The sequence below is a fragment of the Microcebus murinus genome, chromosome 24 (assembly GCF_040939455.1).
Source record: "Microcebus murinus isolate Inina chromosome 24, M.murinus_Inina_mat1.0, whole genome shotgun sequence".
Classification (NCBI taxonomy): domain Eukaryota; kingdom Metazoa; phylum Chordata; class Mammalia; order Primates; family Cheirogaleidae; genus Microcebus; species Microcebus murinus.
In genome coordinates this window covers 24,620,317-24,639,485 of record NC_134127.1, presented here as the reverse complement: position 1 = coordinate 24,639,485, position 19,169 = coordinate 24,620,317, and the positions used below count along the sequence as shown (strand labels likewise).

Here is a 19,169-nt window from a genome sequence, read left to right as displayed (position 1 = left end):
AACATCTGAATCAATGGTAAAATTGTTAACCAAATGGTTTTAGACCTCAGATTTCTAAAGCCAAATGATCATGGTTAACTAACAGTTACTGACTCTATTGAGCACAATGATTGTTTAGATTGAACGTGTGTATTAGTTAGGAGTTTTGTTGTTTTTGCTGTTTCATGTAATAGAAACTCAACTAACTAGCTTAGGAAGAACAAAGAGGAAAGTTACACAGTACCATGTTTCCCCAAAAATAAGACAGGGTCTTATATTTATTTTTCCTCAAGAAGACACCCTAGGGCTTATTTTCAGGGATGTGTTATTTTCCCCTCAAAGTCTCAGCTTGCAGCACGCACAGGATGGCCGGGACCTGACAGGGGGAGCCGACCTTGTTGGTGGGGCTGCCCGCACCTTTCCGGTCACCTCTGGGATGGTAGCTTTCACGATGGGGCAGATGAGAAGGGCTGCTCGTCTTCTTTCCTGCTCCTCGACGAAATGCATGGGTTGTGCAGATGCGCTGTGCAGCCACGCCCAGCACTAGGGCTTATTTTAGGGGTGGAGCTTCTATTGTGCAAATGCTTAGAAATCCTGCTAGGGCTTATTTTATGAATAGGTCTTATTTTCAGGAAAACACGGTAGTCTCATGGTTCGGAAAGTTATAAGGGGAACTCCCAGAAGGAAGAGCTGCAGGAATGGGAGGCCCCAGGGCCCTCTCCCTGTCTCCCTCTCTCATCCTCCCGCCTGGCTTCTCTTGCAGATGGGCTCTCTCTACATGCAAAGCACCGCCACGCTGGCAGCCCCAGCAAAGGAAGAGCTTTTGCTCTCATGTAACAGTCCCAGGGAAGGACTCTAATTGGTCCTGCTTGGTTCACACGCCCAATCCTGGGGTCAAACACTGTTGACAACAGGACGAGACTCTGTGGTTGGCCAGGCCTGCCTTACGCACCCACCCCCTCAGCTGGTATAGCAGGGCCTATTTCCATGAGCGTCATGGGAAACCTTGTAAGGCTTAAAAATGATTGAGATTGCTACCATGGCACCTTACACTAAGCTGTCCAAAAAAGTCATTCTAATAATAATGTGGGAAGACCACATATCTTGTGATTTAATATTTACGACAGTATATACTGCATCAGGACTATTCTAAGCAGGAATGGATATATGAAAGGGTAAAAAAAAAAAAAAAAAAACTATTTCCTCCTACATGTGTAATTTGTCCAAAATGCCAATGGAAAAATGTATCACTCAACAATCAAACTCCATTGTCTGCAAACCCCACCATTAGCAATTTCGCCTTTTTGCTTAACACTGAAGCCCAAAGCCACTACCGTGTGACATTTAACTAGATGATCTCAAAAATCTCTTCCAGCCTATGAGTCTGTGAGCCCTTTTAGACTCAAAATACCTGTGGAAGAAGAGTAGACAAAGCTATTACATTACTGGACAGTCTCTTGGGCTCAACTGTAACCCTGCCAACTTCATATATTGATGTTCTAACCCCCAGTACCACAGAATGTGATTCTATTTGTATTTTGATAGGGTTTTTGAAGAGGTAATTAAGGTAAAGTGAGTTCCTATGGGTGAGTCTTAATCCAAGATGACTGAGATCCTCACAAGAGGAGGAAACTTGGACACACAGAGGTACAGACAGATGATCACATAGAGACCCAGGGACAAGACGGCCACCTGCCAGCCACAGAAAGAGGCCTCAGAAGAAACCAACACTTTAGACACCTTGATCTTGGACCTCCAGCCCCTAGAACTGAGAGGCAATACATTTCTTCGTTCTGCAGTACTTTATCATGGCAGCCCTGGCAAATTAATATAGACAGTAAGCCAAGACTTCCAAAGAGGTGGCCAGGTGAGGATTAAGGCATGGTTGAAACAAACTTATATGTGGGGTGGGGGAGAGCGACAGATTCTTTTTAAGGTCCTATCCCCCTGAGATCCAGGGGCCAGTTCTAGCAAACTAGTTAACTGGTGTGTGCTGATAAAGATGTGAGAAGTGGGTAAGAATTTTTATCCACTTCGGTACGGCGCTCACTGGCCGCGAAGCCTCGCCCACGGCGACACTCACAGTCTGCACGGCGGTCTGTGCTGTGCATCGACGACGAGTCTGTTTTGCTCTTGTGTGATGAGGAACGCTTGAAAGCACTGAAAGCTTGTTTGACTTTACAGGCAGCTTTGGTTGTCATGTAAATCAGAATAGGTAACATATACATACATGTTTTCATTACATTATTTTTAAATGTTCACAATTTTTATTTTGATAAATGAAAAATTAGAAAAGTCAAGTTTTGTTATTAACACTAAAGTCAACGCTCAGCTGTGCACCTTCATATCACAGCTGTCAGCTAAAGTCGACGCTCGGCTGTGCGCGTTCATCTGTGGCTATCGACTACGGTTGACGCTCATACCAAAGTGGTTAAGACAGGGAAGCAGAGAGAAGGCGATGACAGATTTCACCCCCTTTGAGATTCTGCCAGGGCTAAGCCTCAGGAGAGTCTATCGGGACAGGCATTAGGATTGGCCAGACCCTGGCCACAGACATGACCGGCGGGAGACTTCCTACCTCCCGTGTGACTTCAGGCTTGCCCGGGCTCCCGACCTGATGGTTTCAGATCACTGACTTTTGCCCTCTGGCAAAGCACCCTGGCCAGGGATGGTTCTTAGAACCAACACTCAGGACCCACCAACCTGCACGGCTGGGGGGAACGTTATGATTCCACCAGGCAGCGCAGCACACATTCGGGAAAACACATCCACTCACCGGGAAACAGCCAACGCTGCATACCCACTGCACGAAAACCTGACACCGGAGGGAAAATATTTTTGTTAAATAGACTGATTGCTAAATGAACAGGGTTTGTAGAAAAAAATCACATCTATTATAGAGGACTTTTCAGTTCATGAGCTTCATAATATCGGATGATCACGTTGGCAAAGCAGGGTCTGTAGGGCTGTTAGCTGAGATCTGGAAATTGCTTTATTATTCCCTATTACGATAATATTTGCCAACACAGAATTTTTCACTTGTGTGTGAGCTCCAATAAAATTCCCGACCACCATTGTTTATGGCCCGAATATATTAATAATCTCCACGTCACAAATTCCAAAGAAGACAAACGAAATAGTTAAAGAACTCGAGCATTGTGGACCTATTGAATACTGCATTTTACCTTTATGTGCTCTTTTTATTATTATTATTTATCACCCACAGACATTTAAGGAAAAAATTAAACCTGATAACGTCAAAAGATGAGAAAGGCTAAGCTCAGAGAAATAAAGGAACCATAAATCAGGAAAACTTTCGAGCTGCCGGAGAGACACTTTAATTTTGTAGACAAAAGACTGCATTAAGGAGGAATAATGCAATAATCAAAGGTGAACGGATCTCTATTGTCTGGCATCTTCCTCTGTGGGAATTTTCCCACCCCTGACAGCTGTAAGGGGGGCAGCAGCACCGAATGTGGCTGCGCCTTTATTCTCTTACCCCCCATCTCCCCGGCCCCTCCTCCCCTCCGTCAATAAACGTCTGCAATCTTATTCTTGAGCTCCTGTGTGATTTCAAGGTTCATCTCTTCCATGCAGCTCAAACACTAATTATCCCAGCTGTAATTAGTAAGATAATTAAATACTGGCTCACTCATCACTCTACCTTGGGTCGGGTCGTGATTCTCCCAGAAGACCTTGAGCAGTTCCTCAAAGCTGATGTGTTCTGGCTGGTACACGACTCGGACGACTTCAGCGTGGCCAGTTTTCCCTTTGAAAGAAACAGAAACGGACAACCCAAATTTATGGACAACAGAAATTTATTGCAAGGTATCTGTTCTCAAAATAAAACACCCCAAAAGAACAAAAGCTGGGAACTCTTCCCTCTGAGGGAAGGGTGGAAGCGTGGTTGGACTTTGGCTAACAGGCTCGTCCTGAGTCTCTTTCTTGTTCCACCGGCTCTTGTTCCAGAAAAGCACACAGTTCTCCTCTGGCAAGCGCCCTGCAATGGGGACTGCTGCATTGTGCTCTAATACATTTTTTTTTTGAGTTCGTGAAAAAACAAACGTGGGTTTTCATTTTTCTATCTCACTCTTATGAAATCATATAGATCCAACCTGACATAGTGCTCGATATTCGAAACCCTGCAAAGGGGAAGGAGCCAATAATTTATTTTTACCATCTCCCCATGCTGTGTGCAGTAAGCTCAACTGCACTGCAGTGAGACGGTGCCAGATAGAGAAACCTGGAAAAAATTTTAAAAACAGGCTGATAACTCATTTGCATTATATAAATTAGTTAAGGGAGGGACATACTTGCTGTGCTGTTAACGCTGAGGCAAGGGTCAGAAGCAGATACCCAGAGGGGCAGTAAGCGTTTTCTCAGCCTAATTTGTCTCTACGGTAAACAACCATGGGGCACGTGTCTCTGTGCAGGACCAGCTGTAAGCAGGCCCCTTCTCATAGGTGGTCCCGGAGGTTTGTGCATCAGGGAGGTGGATGTCTGTAGTACCCCTTGTACCTATGGAATGCATACCTTATTTTATAGCCTTACAACATGGTATTAATAAATAATGGACCTCTTCATGATAACATCATCTCTATACTTAAATTTGTTTTCCATCTCTTTCCAGTGACCTACATGCAGTAAAGAATTGAGCCTTGCCCAGAGAGAGATCTGGCTTTTGCCTGCAGCTCCTGGGAGATAATCTATGTCATGTCCAATAGAAATGCCTTGTTTAGGGCAGGGGCTGGCCACACTGGACCCTGTATTCAACAGTACAGATGGGACCAGCTATACCCAACAGTCTTAGGTGCAAGTCTCAGGGGACTGGTGGTGCCAAGAAGGCCAGTTGCGTAAATTAGGGTGGGATCACATGGCATCAGTGGACCCAGAGTCTGAGTTCAACCACGTGGGCAGTCTATCAATCCATCAGTCATGCCTGCACAATGGAGCCACAATAAAAACTCTGGATACTGGAGCTCAGGCAAGTTTCCCTAGTTGGCAATACTCTCTGCATATTATCACACTCCAGTGCCAGGAGGTTTATACTTCTGAATCCGTGAGAGAGGAGAACAGAAGCATTTGGAACCTTCCCAGACTCTTCCCTATGCATCTCTTTCTTGAGTTTGAGCAGTATCCTTTCCCTGTAATAAATCGTAACCATAAGTCTCCTTCTAGCAAATTATCTGTGGTGAGCACTGTGGAGGGGAAGGGCACATACCTCTAACCCTTGCTAGGGAGAGGCAAAGATATAAAATGTAACCAAAATGTTAGTACTCTCATATTTTCTTGAAAAAAAAATTATCAAATATGAGGGCAGTTTTGGGAATGCTCTGAACTTGCACCTTAGTTTGCAAAAGTATTTTCCCATATATTCATTATCTCACTTTAATTATCACAAATATCCAGTGACGTAGGCAGAAATTCTCATTTTACAAACCGGAAAAATGAGATATAAATATGTTAGATTTGCGCAAAGTCACATGGCTAGTGAATTTGGGGGCCATAACCTGAAAAGAAACAATAACCTTCTTATAACAGCTTGTCTGGGGTTCTATTCAATGCATAAAAGAAAAGAGAGCAGAGCAAGGTGAACATTTGGAGCATGGGTCCCAGAAAAAAAGGAAATCTATTATCTTTAATTTGTTAAAATTTAAAAATTGCTTTGATTGTACAGACAATATTTGCAAATAATTTGAAGCTTAGAAAATGTGAGGGCCTATTTAAAAGAAAATAAAAATCACCTGTACTCCTGCCACAAAAGCACTATCAATATTTTTTATGCATCTTGTCTGAAGGTGTTCTAGATGAGCACACACACACACACACACACACGTTCCATTATAATCATTATGGCATGCTTTTCCCACATACCAGTACATTGTGTTTCCCCACATCACTGAAATTTCTAGAAAACACCATTTATAATGACTACATAACACTCCATTAGACGGTTGTCTAGCTACTTACTGAATCATTCCCTGTCTTTGGACAATTAGACTGAAATGTATTTTTTTCCACAAATGTAAATATTTTTCCATGCTTCTGCGGCTGCCTCAAGCCATAGTCATATAAGTGAGATTTCTAAATCAATGTTTATGAACACTTTGAAATTTCTTAATGCATAGTTCCAAGCTGCTTTTCAGCAAATTTGGCCCAATTTTCTCTCCCTGTTGGCAGCATATTTGAAGGCCAGCCTCAGTCGCTATTATAATGTTTTTAATCCTTAGCAATTAATAGCTGAAAGACGGTATCATATTGTTTTATTTAGAATGAATTATTAGTGAGGTAAAAAATACATTTCATGGTTGTTTGCTATTTTAATTTCTTCTTTGCTCTAATTTTCATTGTATCCTTTTTATATTGGGTTATTAACTGTTTATAATAATCATTTATTATTGATTAGTTTATACAGTTTTAATTCATTATTGATTAGTCCATACAGTTTTCATTCAAATACTATAGTCATTCAAGTTAGCATCTAAACAGATTTTATACTAACAGATGTGAAAATAATAAAAGTGAAGAGTTTGGGAAGAACATACAGTAAATATCATAATCATGTTATTGAAAACCACCTTTGATCTACTTTAACATCTTATTTTGTAATTTAAAATGTTTAAATAAGTGATTCCACTACAAAAGCATTAAAACTCTCTGAATCATAAAAATGGCAAGATGTTTTATAAATACAACAATATATTTGGCATGAAAGGCACTGAAACCACACTAGAAATATAAGCAACACAGGTAGGCAAACAGGCTATGGACACGGGAAGAAATGCATGTAAGTCAAGACATGCAAAATGCCAGCAAATAAAAGTAAATGCGTATTAACATATTGACATACCATCTCTTCCTACATTTTGTAAACTGCCTGAAAGCATTCTAGTCCTGTTGAGGATACAATGAAACGGTGCCCTTACCTGGGCAGTGATGGGGTAAAATGACTAAATCAGGTTTGAAACACCATTGAGTATGAGTATCAAGAGCCACAAAGGTTCTCATTCACCTGGATTAAGTGATCCAGGAAATCTATCTCAAAGGTGTAACCTCAAATAATGGAAAAGATACATACTCAGGCAAGAAATTCATGCCATCATTATGACAGTGGCGTGAACTGGAAGAAATACACAGGTCAAACAAAAAGGAAACAAATTATGTCATAGCCACATGACGAAATATCATGGAACCATTAGAATACCATATCCAAACCATAGTGAGAGCAGCTACTACTCAGTGAGCCATAACAATATCCACCCGCTTTACCTGCTTGATGCCACTTAGCTGCTCACAACAGTTTTTCTGTTGTGATAAAATGCACATAACACAACATTGACCATCTCAACCATTTTAAGTGTACAGTTCAGTGGTATTAGGTGCATCCACATTGTTGTGCAGCCATCACCACCATCCATGTCCCAAACTCGGTCATCGTCTGAAATTCTGTATCCATCAAACACTAAGTCCCCACTTCCCTCTCTCCCTGGCCCCTGACAGCCACATTCTACTCTCTATCTCTGAGAATTTGACTGTTTTAGGGATCTCATATAAGTGGAATTACACAGTATTTGTCTTTTTCTGACTGTCTTATTTCACTTGGCATAATGTCCTCAAGGTTTGTCCATGTTGTGGCATGTGTCCAAATTTCCCTCCTTTTTAAGGCTGGATGATATATATTCTAGCCTGTGTGCGTGCGTGTGCGTGTGCGTGTGTGTGTGTGTGTGTGTGTGTGTGTGTGCCACATTCTGTTTATCCATTCATCCATCATCGGACACTTGGGTTGCCTCTACCTTTTAGCTAGTGTGAATAACGCCACTATGGAAATGGGTGTACAAACAGGACTCACGACAATTTTGTGAGAGAGATGTGGTCCCCATCTTACAGATGAGGAAACCAAGGTCTCTTTCACAAACGACATTCCATAGCTGTAAATAGCAGGGGGCGGTCACAAGTCAACCAGGTTTTAACCAGAGGTGAAGCTCGAGCTCAGGCTGTGACCCTGAGCCAGGCTGAACAGAGACACCTGAAGCCAGCAAGGGACAGCAAATGTCACGCAGGCTGTGGCCCAGATGAGACATCACCGCATTGCAGTAAGTGACTCTCAGGCTGTCGAGAAAATTGTACAGGGTTAGTCTGTTGTTTCATGACAGGAAAGATTTCCACTCACCAGCAAACACCTCCAGACATAATCTGGCACTGACATAATATTATTTGTGGAGCGGCTTAAAGAAGCCCAGTTATTTAAGACAAACTCCTACCATTCAAATGCAAGATGCATTTGCATCGACAAACAGCGCAGAGATGCCCTTGCCCAACTCACCTTTAAGTCTCTTTACTTTATTTCTCCGAAGTAAAAGAAGCTGTGTGGAAATACGCAGTGCAAATGATCAAAAGGATTAAGGGACTCAGAACCTCTTACAGAAATGCCCGCATGTTGCAGGACCTGGCCGGTGTGCCGGGCTAATTTCATTCCAGCAACCGACCTGCAAACACTTTCTTGTGTTTCCAGAGATAAAAGGCCACATCTTAAAAATACTTCGAGCTGTGTCTTCACGTAGCATCATGCAAATAGCACCATAGCTGTGACGTGCAAACGTGCTTGTGAACGACTCATGGCCACATTGAAGGTGCTTTAACGTTGTTGCTCAGAAATATCTTGAAAGCAAAAACAGAAAGGGTGACTGTCTTTCTGAGCATCTCCCTCCAGTCCCTCACACCCCAGGCCAGAGGGCTCCTTTACCTAAATAAACAGATTGGTCAATTACAGACTGCCGTTCCTTCCAAGAAGAGACACATGGGTGTGTTTTGAGAGCAGAAGGATCAGGCATTCCGGGGTCGTCTGGCTATGTGGAAGCCAAGTCATTCATGGAACCAGGTGCTTTTAAAGAGAACCCCAAGATAAGTTGGTTGGTGTTTCCCATCCCATGGGAAAAATGTTACCTTCAATTCTTCTAGATTGGTGTGATTAGTGTTTGTGAGTGCCAGGCTGGTGGGGAGAGGCGAGAGAGCAGGGAGCCAGCCACCCAGTAGACGGAACAGAAGCGGCAGCCGGAGAGCTCCAGCGAGACACTAGGCAGTGGTGCAGAGGGCAGTGTTGCATGCTACTAGGGGGCACCCCCTCCCCAGGAGCCAGACGGCCACAGCTGGCCTCCTGGCTCTGCCACCTGCCAGCCGAGTGACCTTGGTGGGGCCAGGGAGAGAGAGAGGGCCGAGCTGGCTCAAACCTCAGCTCCCTGGCAGATGAGCTGCGCCTTTCCTCGGGGCCACATCCATGCTTGGAGGCCCTTGATCAACCTCGGGGAGAAGGCCACAAAGCTCTGGGTGTGGACACAGCACTTTATGTTCTGCAATGTGCTTCCAGATCCACAGACCCATGTTGGTATCACTGCCACCCGGAAGGTTGTCGACGTGAATGTTATTGGTCCATTTTGCCAACAGGTAATGGACCAAAGCTCAGAGCTCATAAGACTGAGGTGACCCCAAACATCCTACAGTCCAATTCACTCCCATCCCTGCTGCCTGTCCCACTTCTGACTCCTCTGTCCTCTGCCCAGGGGCCCACAGGAGCCCTTGCCTAGCCACCCCAGCCTCATTTCCCACACTCTCCCCTGGTGGTCTACGCCCTTCACCCTGCAACTCCGGTTGCCCCTGCCTGCAGCCACCCCTCCCAACACCTCCCGTCCAAGCCCTCCTCTGCTCTCAAGGTCCCCTGGGGTCCTTCCTCATCCAGTAGCTTCTCTGCGTTTGGGACCCTGAGAGAGGCGACACATGGGGGAAAGGCTTGGCCAGGACATCCTACGGGAGCAGCTTTGCTCAGAGCTGGGCTCCTCCACTGAGGCACGTCCCCTGAGTCCCTCATGGGGTGGGTATGAGGAGCAGAGGTGATGTATGCAGCAGGCAGCGTCCAGTACCAGGCACACAGAGGAGACCCAGATAATGATGTTTCCCTTCCCCCGTCCGGCCTCCCATGGGTTCTTTTGCCACACAGGGTCAGTCCTCGAGGTGCAACACTTGAGTGCTTGTTGTTTACAAGTCCTTGCTTAGTCTTCCCACACGCACAGCTCACGACATGACAAAAAGCAGCCATGACAATGGCTCTTCTCTGCCGTCCCCAGGACCGGGATCATGATACGACTTTAATAAATACACAGGGGCCAGAGGATTGCCGTACTGGGTCTTCCCAGCACTCAGCCTCCATCCGGACAGGTGTTCGTGTGGGCCCAGCGCCACGCCGCTCACCTGCCTGCTGGCCAGTGCCCAGGTGGGCTCACTCTGCTCCGATCCTCTGCCCCTGCCCACTGCGTTCTACCCAAACCTCACCGCCTGGCCTAAAATGGACACCGCCGCTACTCAGGAAAGATCTTAGATGTAGCTAACACACCTGTAACACCTTCCTGTATGGGCCAACACGGTGTTTTGTTTATTTATTAGTAAATATTTATTGATTGTTCCACACATTGTGCTCAGTGTTGAGGGCTCCACGGTGACAAAAGTTAATTAATATGGTGACAACAAGCAAGTCTTGTACCACGGGCATTGCCTATCGTCTGAGCCCAGGTAAGGAGCTGCACTTTAAATTAAAAGGACTCAGTCTATTTTATTTATCCTACAGGCAAGATGCAGGAGATAAGTGAGCTACAGTGAATTTTTTTTTTCATTAAATAATAACCACTCTTCAACTTCCCTCATCCTTTCCCTGCCGAACCGTTAAACCAAATCAAAGAGCGCACAGAAAGATCCAGGTGTTTGAAGGGGAAAAGGGGAGAGGGTGGGTGAAAAATACCTCCCCCTTTCCAATACAAGATTCAAAACACTACTTTTCTCTTGCTAATTAACTACAAAGAGGTAAGATGTCAGCTCAGTTTCATCTCCAGCTCCTGCAGATAGAAAATGTGATTTCCAACAATGTACTCATTATAAAAAAAATTCCTAATACATCAAAATTGGATGCCCTGTGGAGTTCATTATAGGATTTGAGGAGTGTCTATACTGTCATTTTATCTTGGCTTTTTTTTTTCTTTTGTCTCATCAGTCACTTAAAGTGTCCAACGAGAAACATAAGCTTTAAAAAGCATCCTATTGATTGAAAAGTAGAAAAAAATACCGTTGGAGCACTTGCGATGTTTTGGGGAGCCCGCCATGGGGAGACATGACAGGGAACTTATAATTCTCTAGTGCATATTTTATATGGACACATCCTTCAGAGATCATGCTAGTGGAAGAGTGCTATAAACACAGTTGAATCCTTTATCAAGAAAAGTCCTCAAGAAAGCAGTCAACTATAATCATTAATTCTTTGTGCCACTGGAGGTTTTTACTGCTACAAAGGTAACTAGCAGGTAAAAGTCCGTAACTAGGGTAGCAGTGAAGGCTCACTAGTTTCTGTGTCCAACCTGCTTATTACAGAGGCTGGCCTGACCCCCAGGGCAAACCCTTTGAGCTGGTTTTTCCACCCTATAAAGCTTAGGAAAGGACCAATGTGTTGGGGCTGATTAGAGCCCGTCTTCTAGACTGGCACCAACTCCTGCCCTGCCATGAACTAGGCATTATGAGGTGTTAACAAAACCAAGCAGGCGTCACGGTACTCTTGCAACCAGCACAACACACACAGTCATATTCAATGTCCTGATTCATATTAGCAAGGGTATTGCACGCCGAGATATACTAAATTATACACCAAGTTGAAAACGAGGTTTGTGTGCATCTTTTTACCCGTGGGCTATGCAAGAATCGTGGTTCCTAACTCTATGCCTTAGAATTCCTTGTGGAACTTCCTGAAACATACCCTCACGCCACCTCCTCCCCCTCCCCCTAGGATTCTGAGACGGAAGGTCTGGAGCCAGGCCTTGGGCAATTGCACCCTCACAAGCTCTGTGGGTGCTTCAGATGCAAGGCTGGGAAAGGGAACCATGAACGTAGACATTGGATGTAGGTGGCTATACCAAGGGAGAGGAAATGGACAGAAGATTTTTGTTTTCCAACAAAGTCTCAGAATTGTAAGGTCTGAGGCCCTGAAAGGTCATCTGGCCAAGTGCCATGTTGTATTTTTCCCCACTGCAGCCTCCAGGTGCCATCCCAAGGCAGGACACACACCACTTCACAAAGCAGTCCGTGCCACTGCTGGATGTCCTGATTGCTGGAAAGCTTTGCCCTTACTGAGCCCAAGTCCACCGCCTTCTATTCACTGGTCCAAGTGGTCCCCCTTGGGGTCTATTCACTCTTCCACAGTGGCACCTGAGGAGGCTGGCAGCCTGGCGCCTTGCAGGGCAGTTAAATGGGCTCTGCCTTTGGAAGCCCTATATTTGAGGGCATAATCTGCCAGATAAGCCACTTAACTTCTCTTGGCCACAGCTGTTCATCTGTAAAAGGGGGATGCTGACACCTGTCCCACAAATCTTAGGTGTGGCTGAGAACATTCAGTGACAGACATAGAGGGAAAGCACGTTGGGAACTTACTGGAGGATTAAATCTATGATACTCTCACTTGTCTTTCCATCTCCACATACTAATAACGACAAGCCAAGTCATATTTCCCATATTCGGGGTCTAGGTTAACACAAACGAAGCAACGTGGACTGCTCTCCAAGCAAAGACGGGTTTCTCTGGATGAGTTATCAAGAGGAGGTTTTCCTAAAGTGTCTGTGTTCTAGATCGGAGTTAAAAGACAGCCAGAGGATCCCTGCAGTCACAATAACAGAAGGGTCTTTTAAACCAATGCTTTTTTCATAATCTTTAAAAACTATTCTCAACTCCTAATAACTGATGAGAAAAGGCAGCCCTACTGACGCCCACTGTCACAAACACTGCGGCTGCTTACATGGCACTGCCAGAAGAGCCACTTTAAGCCATTCACAGATAATGAAAATTGCCTCCTCTTTTGCACATAAACCACACACTGTAGTTGCTTTTTAAGTCCATGGGGTCGTAGCATGTCCTCCTGACTGGGATGGCACATCATTTACAAATGTCCCACACGGGAGTGATGTGGCAGGGGCATCCAGGAGGCATGGCTCAGACTGATTTAGATGTCTAAATTCATTAACAACAAATATAAGGATATGTTTAAATACTTTCAAGAAAAAAGGAACTAAGAACCAATCCTTTGTATTTGTTTATAACTCGGCCCCACGCTGCGGTGCTGTCAGTGGTCTAGGAAAAGTCCTGGCTTTGCCTACCTAGACAGTACCAGCAGCACCTATTTTATACCAAAAAAAAAAAAAAAAATCAATCCAACAGGCTTATCTTGGAATCGTGATCATGTCCACAAGACAAGCAACTGAGGCTTAATAACTTTATTACTGACTATGTAAATATCAAACAGAAACTCTTTAGAATACCTGCACAGTACCAAATCAGCTGATTCTACAAATTTAGTCACGTATAGTCCCATCTGGGCATTCTCAATGAGTGCGATATCACCGGAAAGGAGAAAAAAAGATTGGTTCTTGGGTTATTTTTAAAACCATCTCACACATTACATGGCCGTGCATGGCCCTCCAAAGGGCCACAGGACATAAACCAACATGCAGCATATCTGTGGGATTAAATGTAATGGGTGGTGATAGGGTCAGGGTGGGTGTAGGGGGTGGGGATACTGACTACAAGGGCATCCACACCCCTCTTGCTTGACTTACCCTCAGCCCACACCCTCATCACCCACTGACCAGAGAACAGCCTAGAAGGTGCTGAAGGCTTTGCACCAAGCACAGTGCCACCATGGCCACTTCTGTCACCTGGGACTGCAGAGACGGTGGGGCTGGCCACCAAGCGGGCAGAGGATGGACTCCTGTGCCCAAAATGGCAATGACGCTGGTGAACACAAGCTCAACTGGGTTTGCTGACACCAGAAAACATCTGGATAAACTTATTCTATAATCTCATCGTGGTAGATACCCGCTACAGAGGTCAGTGTAAGTCATATTCCTCGATGACCAGAATAGCTGATGAAAAGAGGTTCAAAGTGACTTTCAAAATACAAATCCCAGGCTGCAGAGACATCGGTAATGATGTCTGTGCCGTGTTCCCTATCTCGGCCCTTCTGCAGACTGCGGGCAACCGTACTGGCCAGATGCTTACTGCAGAGGCTGGTGAGAAGACAATGTTTGCAAAGCTTGTTAGTTTTTGTGGATGAAAGGTTTCTGATTAGTACAAATTATAAATTATTACTATTCATTAGAAAGGACAAATGAATTATTTCAGCTCCTAAGGCGTCGCTGACATCCGCGCGCTCTTGCACACAGAAGGAAAGTTAGAAAGAACACACACACCCTGTTCGCAGCGCCGCTATTGTGCGAAACCACGTCCCTCCACCTTAAAAAGAACACTTCAGAGCAGCCTGAAAAACCCCTGAAAAGTCAGTCCCATATTTCTTTGTCCCTTTATCTAAAAAGCAGGGGAGAAAAAAAATATAATTAGAAACGTGGCTAAGAAGCCGTCACTATTGTGCTTGGCGATAAGCTTCAGATGTTTGGATCCCAGCCCGATAATAGCCACGTCTTGATCGGCGCCCTTCACACAGCAGGCCGCCGCCGCACAGGCAGGGCGGGGTCAAGGTTTCCGGCTCAGAGAACAAAGTGGGAGTCCCCACCGAGGGGCCACTCCGCAGAGCCCGGTCATTGTGCAGATTTGATACCATTTTCCCCTGCAGCACATGCCAGAAATCATCCCTTAAGGGCCATTACTCCACTCTCGCCTTTTTCTAGGGTGTTTTATGTGGGGTACTTGCTCCTTCGTTCGCTGCGCGCGCATTGTTTCAGAAGCCTGCTTTCACAGAGCCACTCGCCGAAGCCACGCGTGCCGCTAGTGTGAGCACTGCCTCGCTGTCAAGGCTGTGTCATCCCGTTGGTGTGTAGATGGCTCCCTGCGAGGATGGGACCTGGATGGGAACGTTCAAGCCAGTCTTCTCCGTCCATTTTCATCACATCTGTCATTTTTTGGTAAATACGTTAAACGTTGTGATTTGACATTTCCAGTGGCTGGGAGGGGTCCCGGAGAGAGAATGAGACTTGGCACATACAGATCTAAAGTAAGTAGTTTATGGCTGGGCGGCGTGGCTCAGCTCTCTGGGAGGCCAAGGAGGGAGGATCACTCAAGGTCAGGAGTTTGAAACCAGCCTGAGCAAGAGCGGGACCCTGTCTCTACTAAAAAAATAGAAAGAAATTAATTGGCCAACTAAAAATATATAGAAAAAGTTAGCCAGGCATGGTGGCGCATGCCTGTAGTCAGGAGGCTCAGGAGGCTGAGGCAGGAGGATCACTTGAGCCCAGGAGTTTGAGGTTGCTGTGAACTAGGCTGACGCCATGGCACTTTAGCCCCGGCAACAGAGTGAGACTCTGTCTGAAAAAATGAAAAAATAAATAAATAAATAAAATAAGTAGTTTAGAGCTCTTATAGTCTATTGGTGGTTTCAGTAGAAAATGTTTTTTCTTTGGTAACAAACAGCTTTGGAGATAAAATTCGCACCCTGTACAATTCACGCATTTACAGTATACGATTCAATAGTTTTTAGAATATTCACAGAGTTGGGCAACCACCACCACCATCAATTTTAAAACACTGTTATCCCTCCAAAAAGAAACTCCATACACTTTAGCTAACCTTCCACCTCCTGGTCCACGGTAGTGACGAATCTAATATCTGTCTCTATAGATTTCCCTATTCTAGACATTTCAAATACATGGAATCGTGTGCTATGTGGTCCTTTGTGACTGGATTCTTTCATGTGCTCTTCAACATCAACCACATTGTTGTATATGGTAGTCCATCCCACTGTATGTACATACCCTATTTTATCCATTCATAAGTTGATGGACGTTTGGGTTGTTTCTACTTTTTGGCTATTACGAATAGCCAAATGTTGCTGCTATGAAAATTTGTGTACAAGCTTTGATGTGAACACGGGTTGTCATTTTCTTGAGTATATGCCTAGGAGTGGAACTGTGGAGTCACATGGTGTACTAGCTCTACATTCAACCTTTTGAGGACCTGCCAGACTATTTTCCAAGGTGACTACACTACACTATTTTCCTTTGCACCAGCAGCATATGAAGGTTATAATTTTTTTAATTGTCTAGGTTAAGACTGTTAGTTGTCAGTATCAAAAAGATAACTTTAAAAAAGTTAAATAACTCAAAAGTAAAAAAACACCACAATGAAAATACTTAAAACTGAATTATTTTATAATGAAAATACTGTTGGGATATAGCAACAGACATTTATACATTCAGAAAGAAGCAAAAAGTAAAAAATAACAACAAAGTAACAAGTTAGAAAGAGAACAGAAGGACACAAAGATATGTGAAGGATGGGACTAAAAGAAGAAAGCGAAAATTAGTGAAACACGAAACAAACATTCTATAGAAAGGATCATGAAGCCGAAAACTTATTAAGAACAAAAAGAGAAAGTACTAATGAATTATATCACAAATAAAAGACAGCCTTAAATACAGATACTACAAAGATTAAAGAGATGAGAAAACACTGTAACCACTTAATGCCAAAAATTTCTTAGAAAACTGTAACTTTCCAAAACTGGCCCACAAAGAAGAAAAGGAAAGTCTGAATTATTACTGTTATTATTATTATTATTATTATTATTATTATTTTTAACACAATCTTTTTCTGTTGCCCCAGCTAGAGTGCAGTAGCATCATCTTAGCTCACAGCAACCTCAAATGCCTGGGTTTAAGTGATCCTCCTGCCTCAGCCTCCCAAGTAGCTAGGACCACATATGAGTACCACCACACCTGGATAATTTTTCTATGTTTTGTAGAGACAGGATGTCTCTCTCTTGCTTAGGCTGGTCTCAAACCCCTGGTCTCAAGCAATCCTACTGCTTCAGCCTCACAGAGTATTAGGACTACGGGCATGAGCCACTGAGCTCACCTTGAAAAAAATTGTGTTGTTAGTAAACAAACAAAAAACACTTTCCAAAAAGAAAATATCAGGTCTAGTTGGCTTTAAAAGTGAATTCTATAGGACATTCGAGAAACAAATTAGCCACATCCTATACAAACTCCTCAAAATGACAGAAAAAAGGGGTAACACTCCCACCACATTCTACAAGACTGGTACAGCTTAATACTAAAACCAGACAAGGACAGTGCAAGAAAAGGAAAATTGCAGGCTAATCTCATTAATGAGCAAACTGCAAACTCAAAACCAAAATTAACAGCAAACGGAACCCAGCCATGTATTTCAAAACTAAAACATCATCAGCAACTTGGGTTTATCCCCCAAAATGTAAACAAAATCATGACAAGAAATTTTTTCATGAAAGTTGAAAAGCTGATTCTGAAATGTGTATGGGAAAGGAAAAGACTGAGAATGGCCAAGACTTTCCTACAAACCAGTGGAAAAGATTTGCCTTGCCAAGCATATAATTAACGAGTCAGACAGAGCACTGATGCAGTGATCCAGAAATAGAGCTAAGAAATAAAGCAATGAGCCCAGGAAGAGGCCCATGCAAGTGTGAAAATGTAGTTTATGACAGAGGTTACATGGTAGATCCCTGGAAAAACTGATGATTCATAAGGAAAAAACCAAAATTCGATCCCCTCATAATAAACAAAAATCGATTCTATATCCATTAAAATTTTAATGTAAAAGGCAAAACTCCTTCTGTCTTTTAGAAACCCAAAGAAGGGAATATATTTATGGTTCTGGTTAAGAGAAATACTTCTAGGCAATATACAAAATGTAAAAACTATAAAAAGAACGATTAATAAATTCAGCCACATTAAAATTAAGAACTTCTCATTAAAAGGTGCAATAAAAGAATTTTAAGAAGGAAATTCACCAAAGATCAGAAAAATATTTGTTGCACATATAACTGCTAAAGGATTAGCATCAAGAATATATAAAGTTTTGCAATGAATAGTCCTCAAAAAAAAAAAAAGAATATATAAAGAACTCCTTAAAATCAAGAAAGAAAAGACAAAAATCTCAATAAAATAATTAGTAAAAGATCTAAATAGGATTTTCACAGAAGAGAAATACAAATGGCCAACAAATACATAAAAATTATTTCTATCTCATTAGTAATCAAGAAAATGCAAATTAAAACCACAATTAGATGCCATTTCATACCATAAAATTGCCAAAAAAATAAAAATAAAAATTACTCCCTGAAATAGGAACATCCTACCTTGGAAATCAAAGGCTGAGATAACCCTACAACCCAAACCCCAGGAGCCCGGAGACACACTCAGACACAGGTGGCAGGACACACATGCAAGGATGTGTAAGCAGCATTGTTAATAACAGAAAAAAATGGAAACAACTCAATGTCCATCTATAGCAAAACAAAAATAATAAACTGCAGTTTGGCCATACAATAACAGCCATCAGCACACACACAAAAAGGAATGACCTACTGTCACCTGGGTCCACAGAGAGGACTCCCAGGAACAAAATGTTGAGAAAAATAATTTATGTAAAAATACATACAGGGGCCAGGCACGGTGGCTCACGCCTGTAATCCTAGCACTCTCGGAGGCCGAGGCAGGAGGATCACTCAAGGTCAGAATTTCGAAACCAGCCTGAGCAAGAGCGATATCCCATCTCTACTAATAATAGAAAGAAATTAATTGGACAACTAAAAATATATAGAGAGAAAATAATTAGCCTGGCATGGTGGCGCATGCCTGTAGTCCCAGCTACTTAGGAGGCTGAGGCAGGAGGATTGCTTGAGCCCAGGAGTTTAAGGTTGCTGTGAGCTAGGCTGATGCCACAGCACTCTAGTCCGGGCAACACAGTGAGACTCTGTCTCAAAAAAAAAAAAAAAAAAAAAAGAATATATACAGGATGGTACCACCTATAAAATGGTCTGAACAGGCAAAATTGAATAATGCATTGCCTTGGGATGCACATGGCAAAACTACAAAGAAAAACCAAGGGACAATAAATAGCACATTCAGTGAGTGGATACTGCCCCACCATTATGAGCGAAGTTCTAGTTCTTACAGAGAATGATGGGTTCGTTTTTATTAGGCTTTGCAACATATTTATTTATTTTTCCCCAGAACCAGGGTGTAGAAGGATTAGGCTGTGCCATTTAAATTCACTTTATAGAATCCCTTTCATGAGTCAAATATCTAATTTTCTTTAAAAATGAACACCTGTAATTTCCCTAGAGTATCGGTCTTATATCTGTTCTTTCCAAAAGAAACTATGAGGATTAACCTTTA

The 19,169-nt window shown here is 43.2% G+C and overlaps 1 protein-coding gene across 7 annotated transcripts in view; it reads right to left on the bottom strand.

The window, feature by feature from the left end:
* MSRA (methionine sulfoxide reductase A) overlaps positions 1–19,169 on the bottom strand; it is a 321,997-nt gene that overhangs the window by 95,297 nt on the left and 207,531 nt on the right. For all 7 annotated transcript variants that reach the window (XR_001156784.3, XM_012775454.3, XM_012775448.3 and 4 more), the window contains exon 4: positions 3,644–3,748. Coding sequence is in view for 6 of the 7 variants with exons in the window: in XM_012775454.3 (XP_012630908.2) it covers positions 3,644–3,748 (105 nt within the window). In the remaining variant the exon portion in view is untranslated. The remainder of the gene's footprint in view (positions 1–3,643; positions 3,749–19,169) is intronic.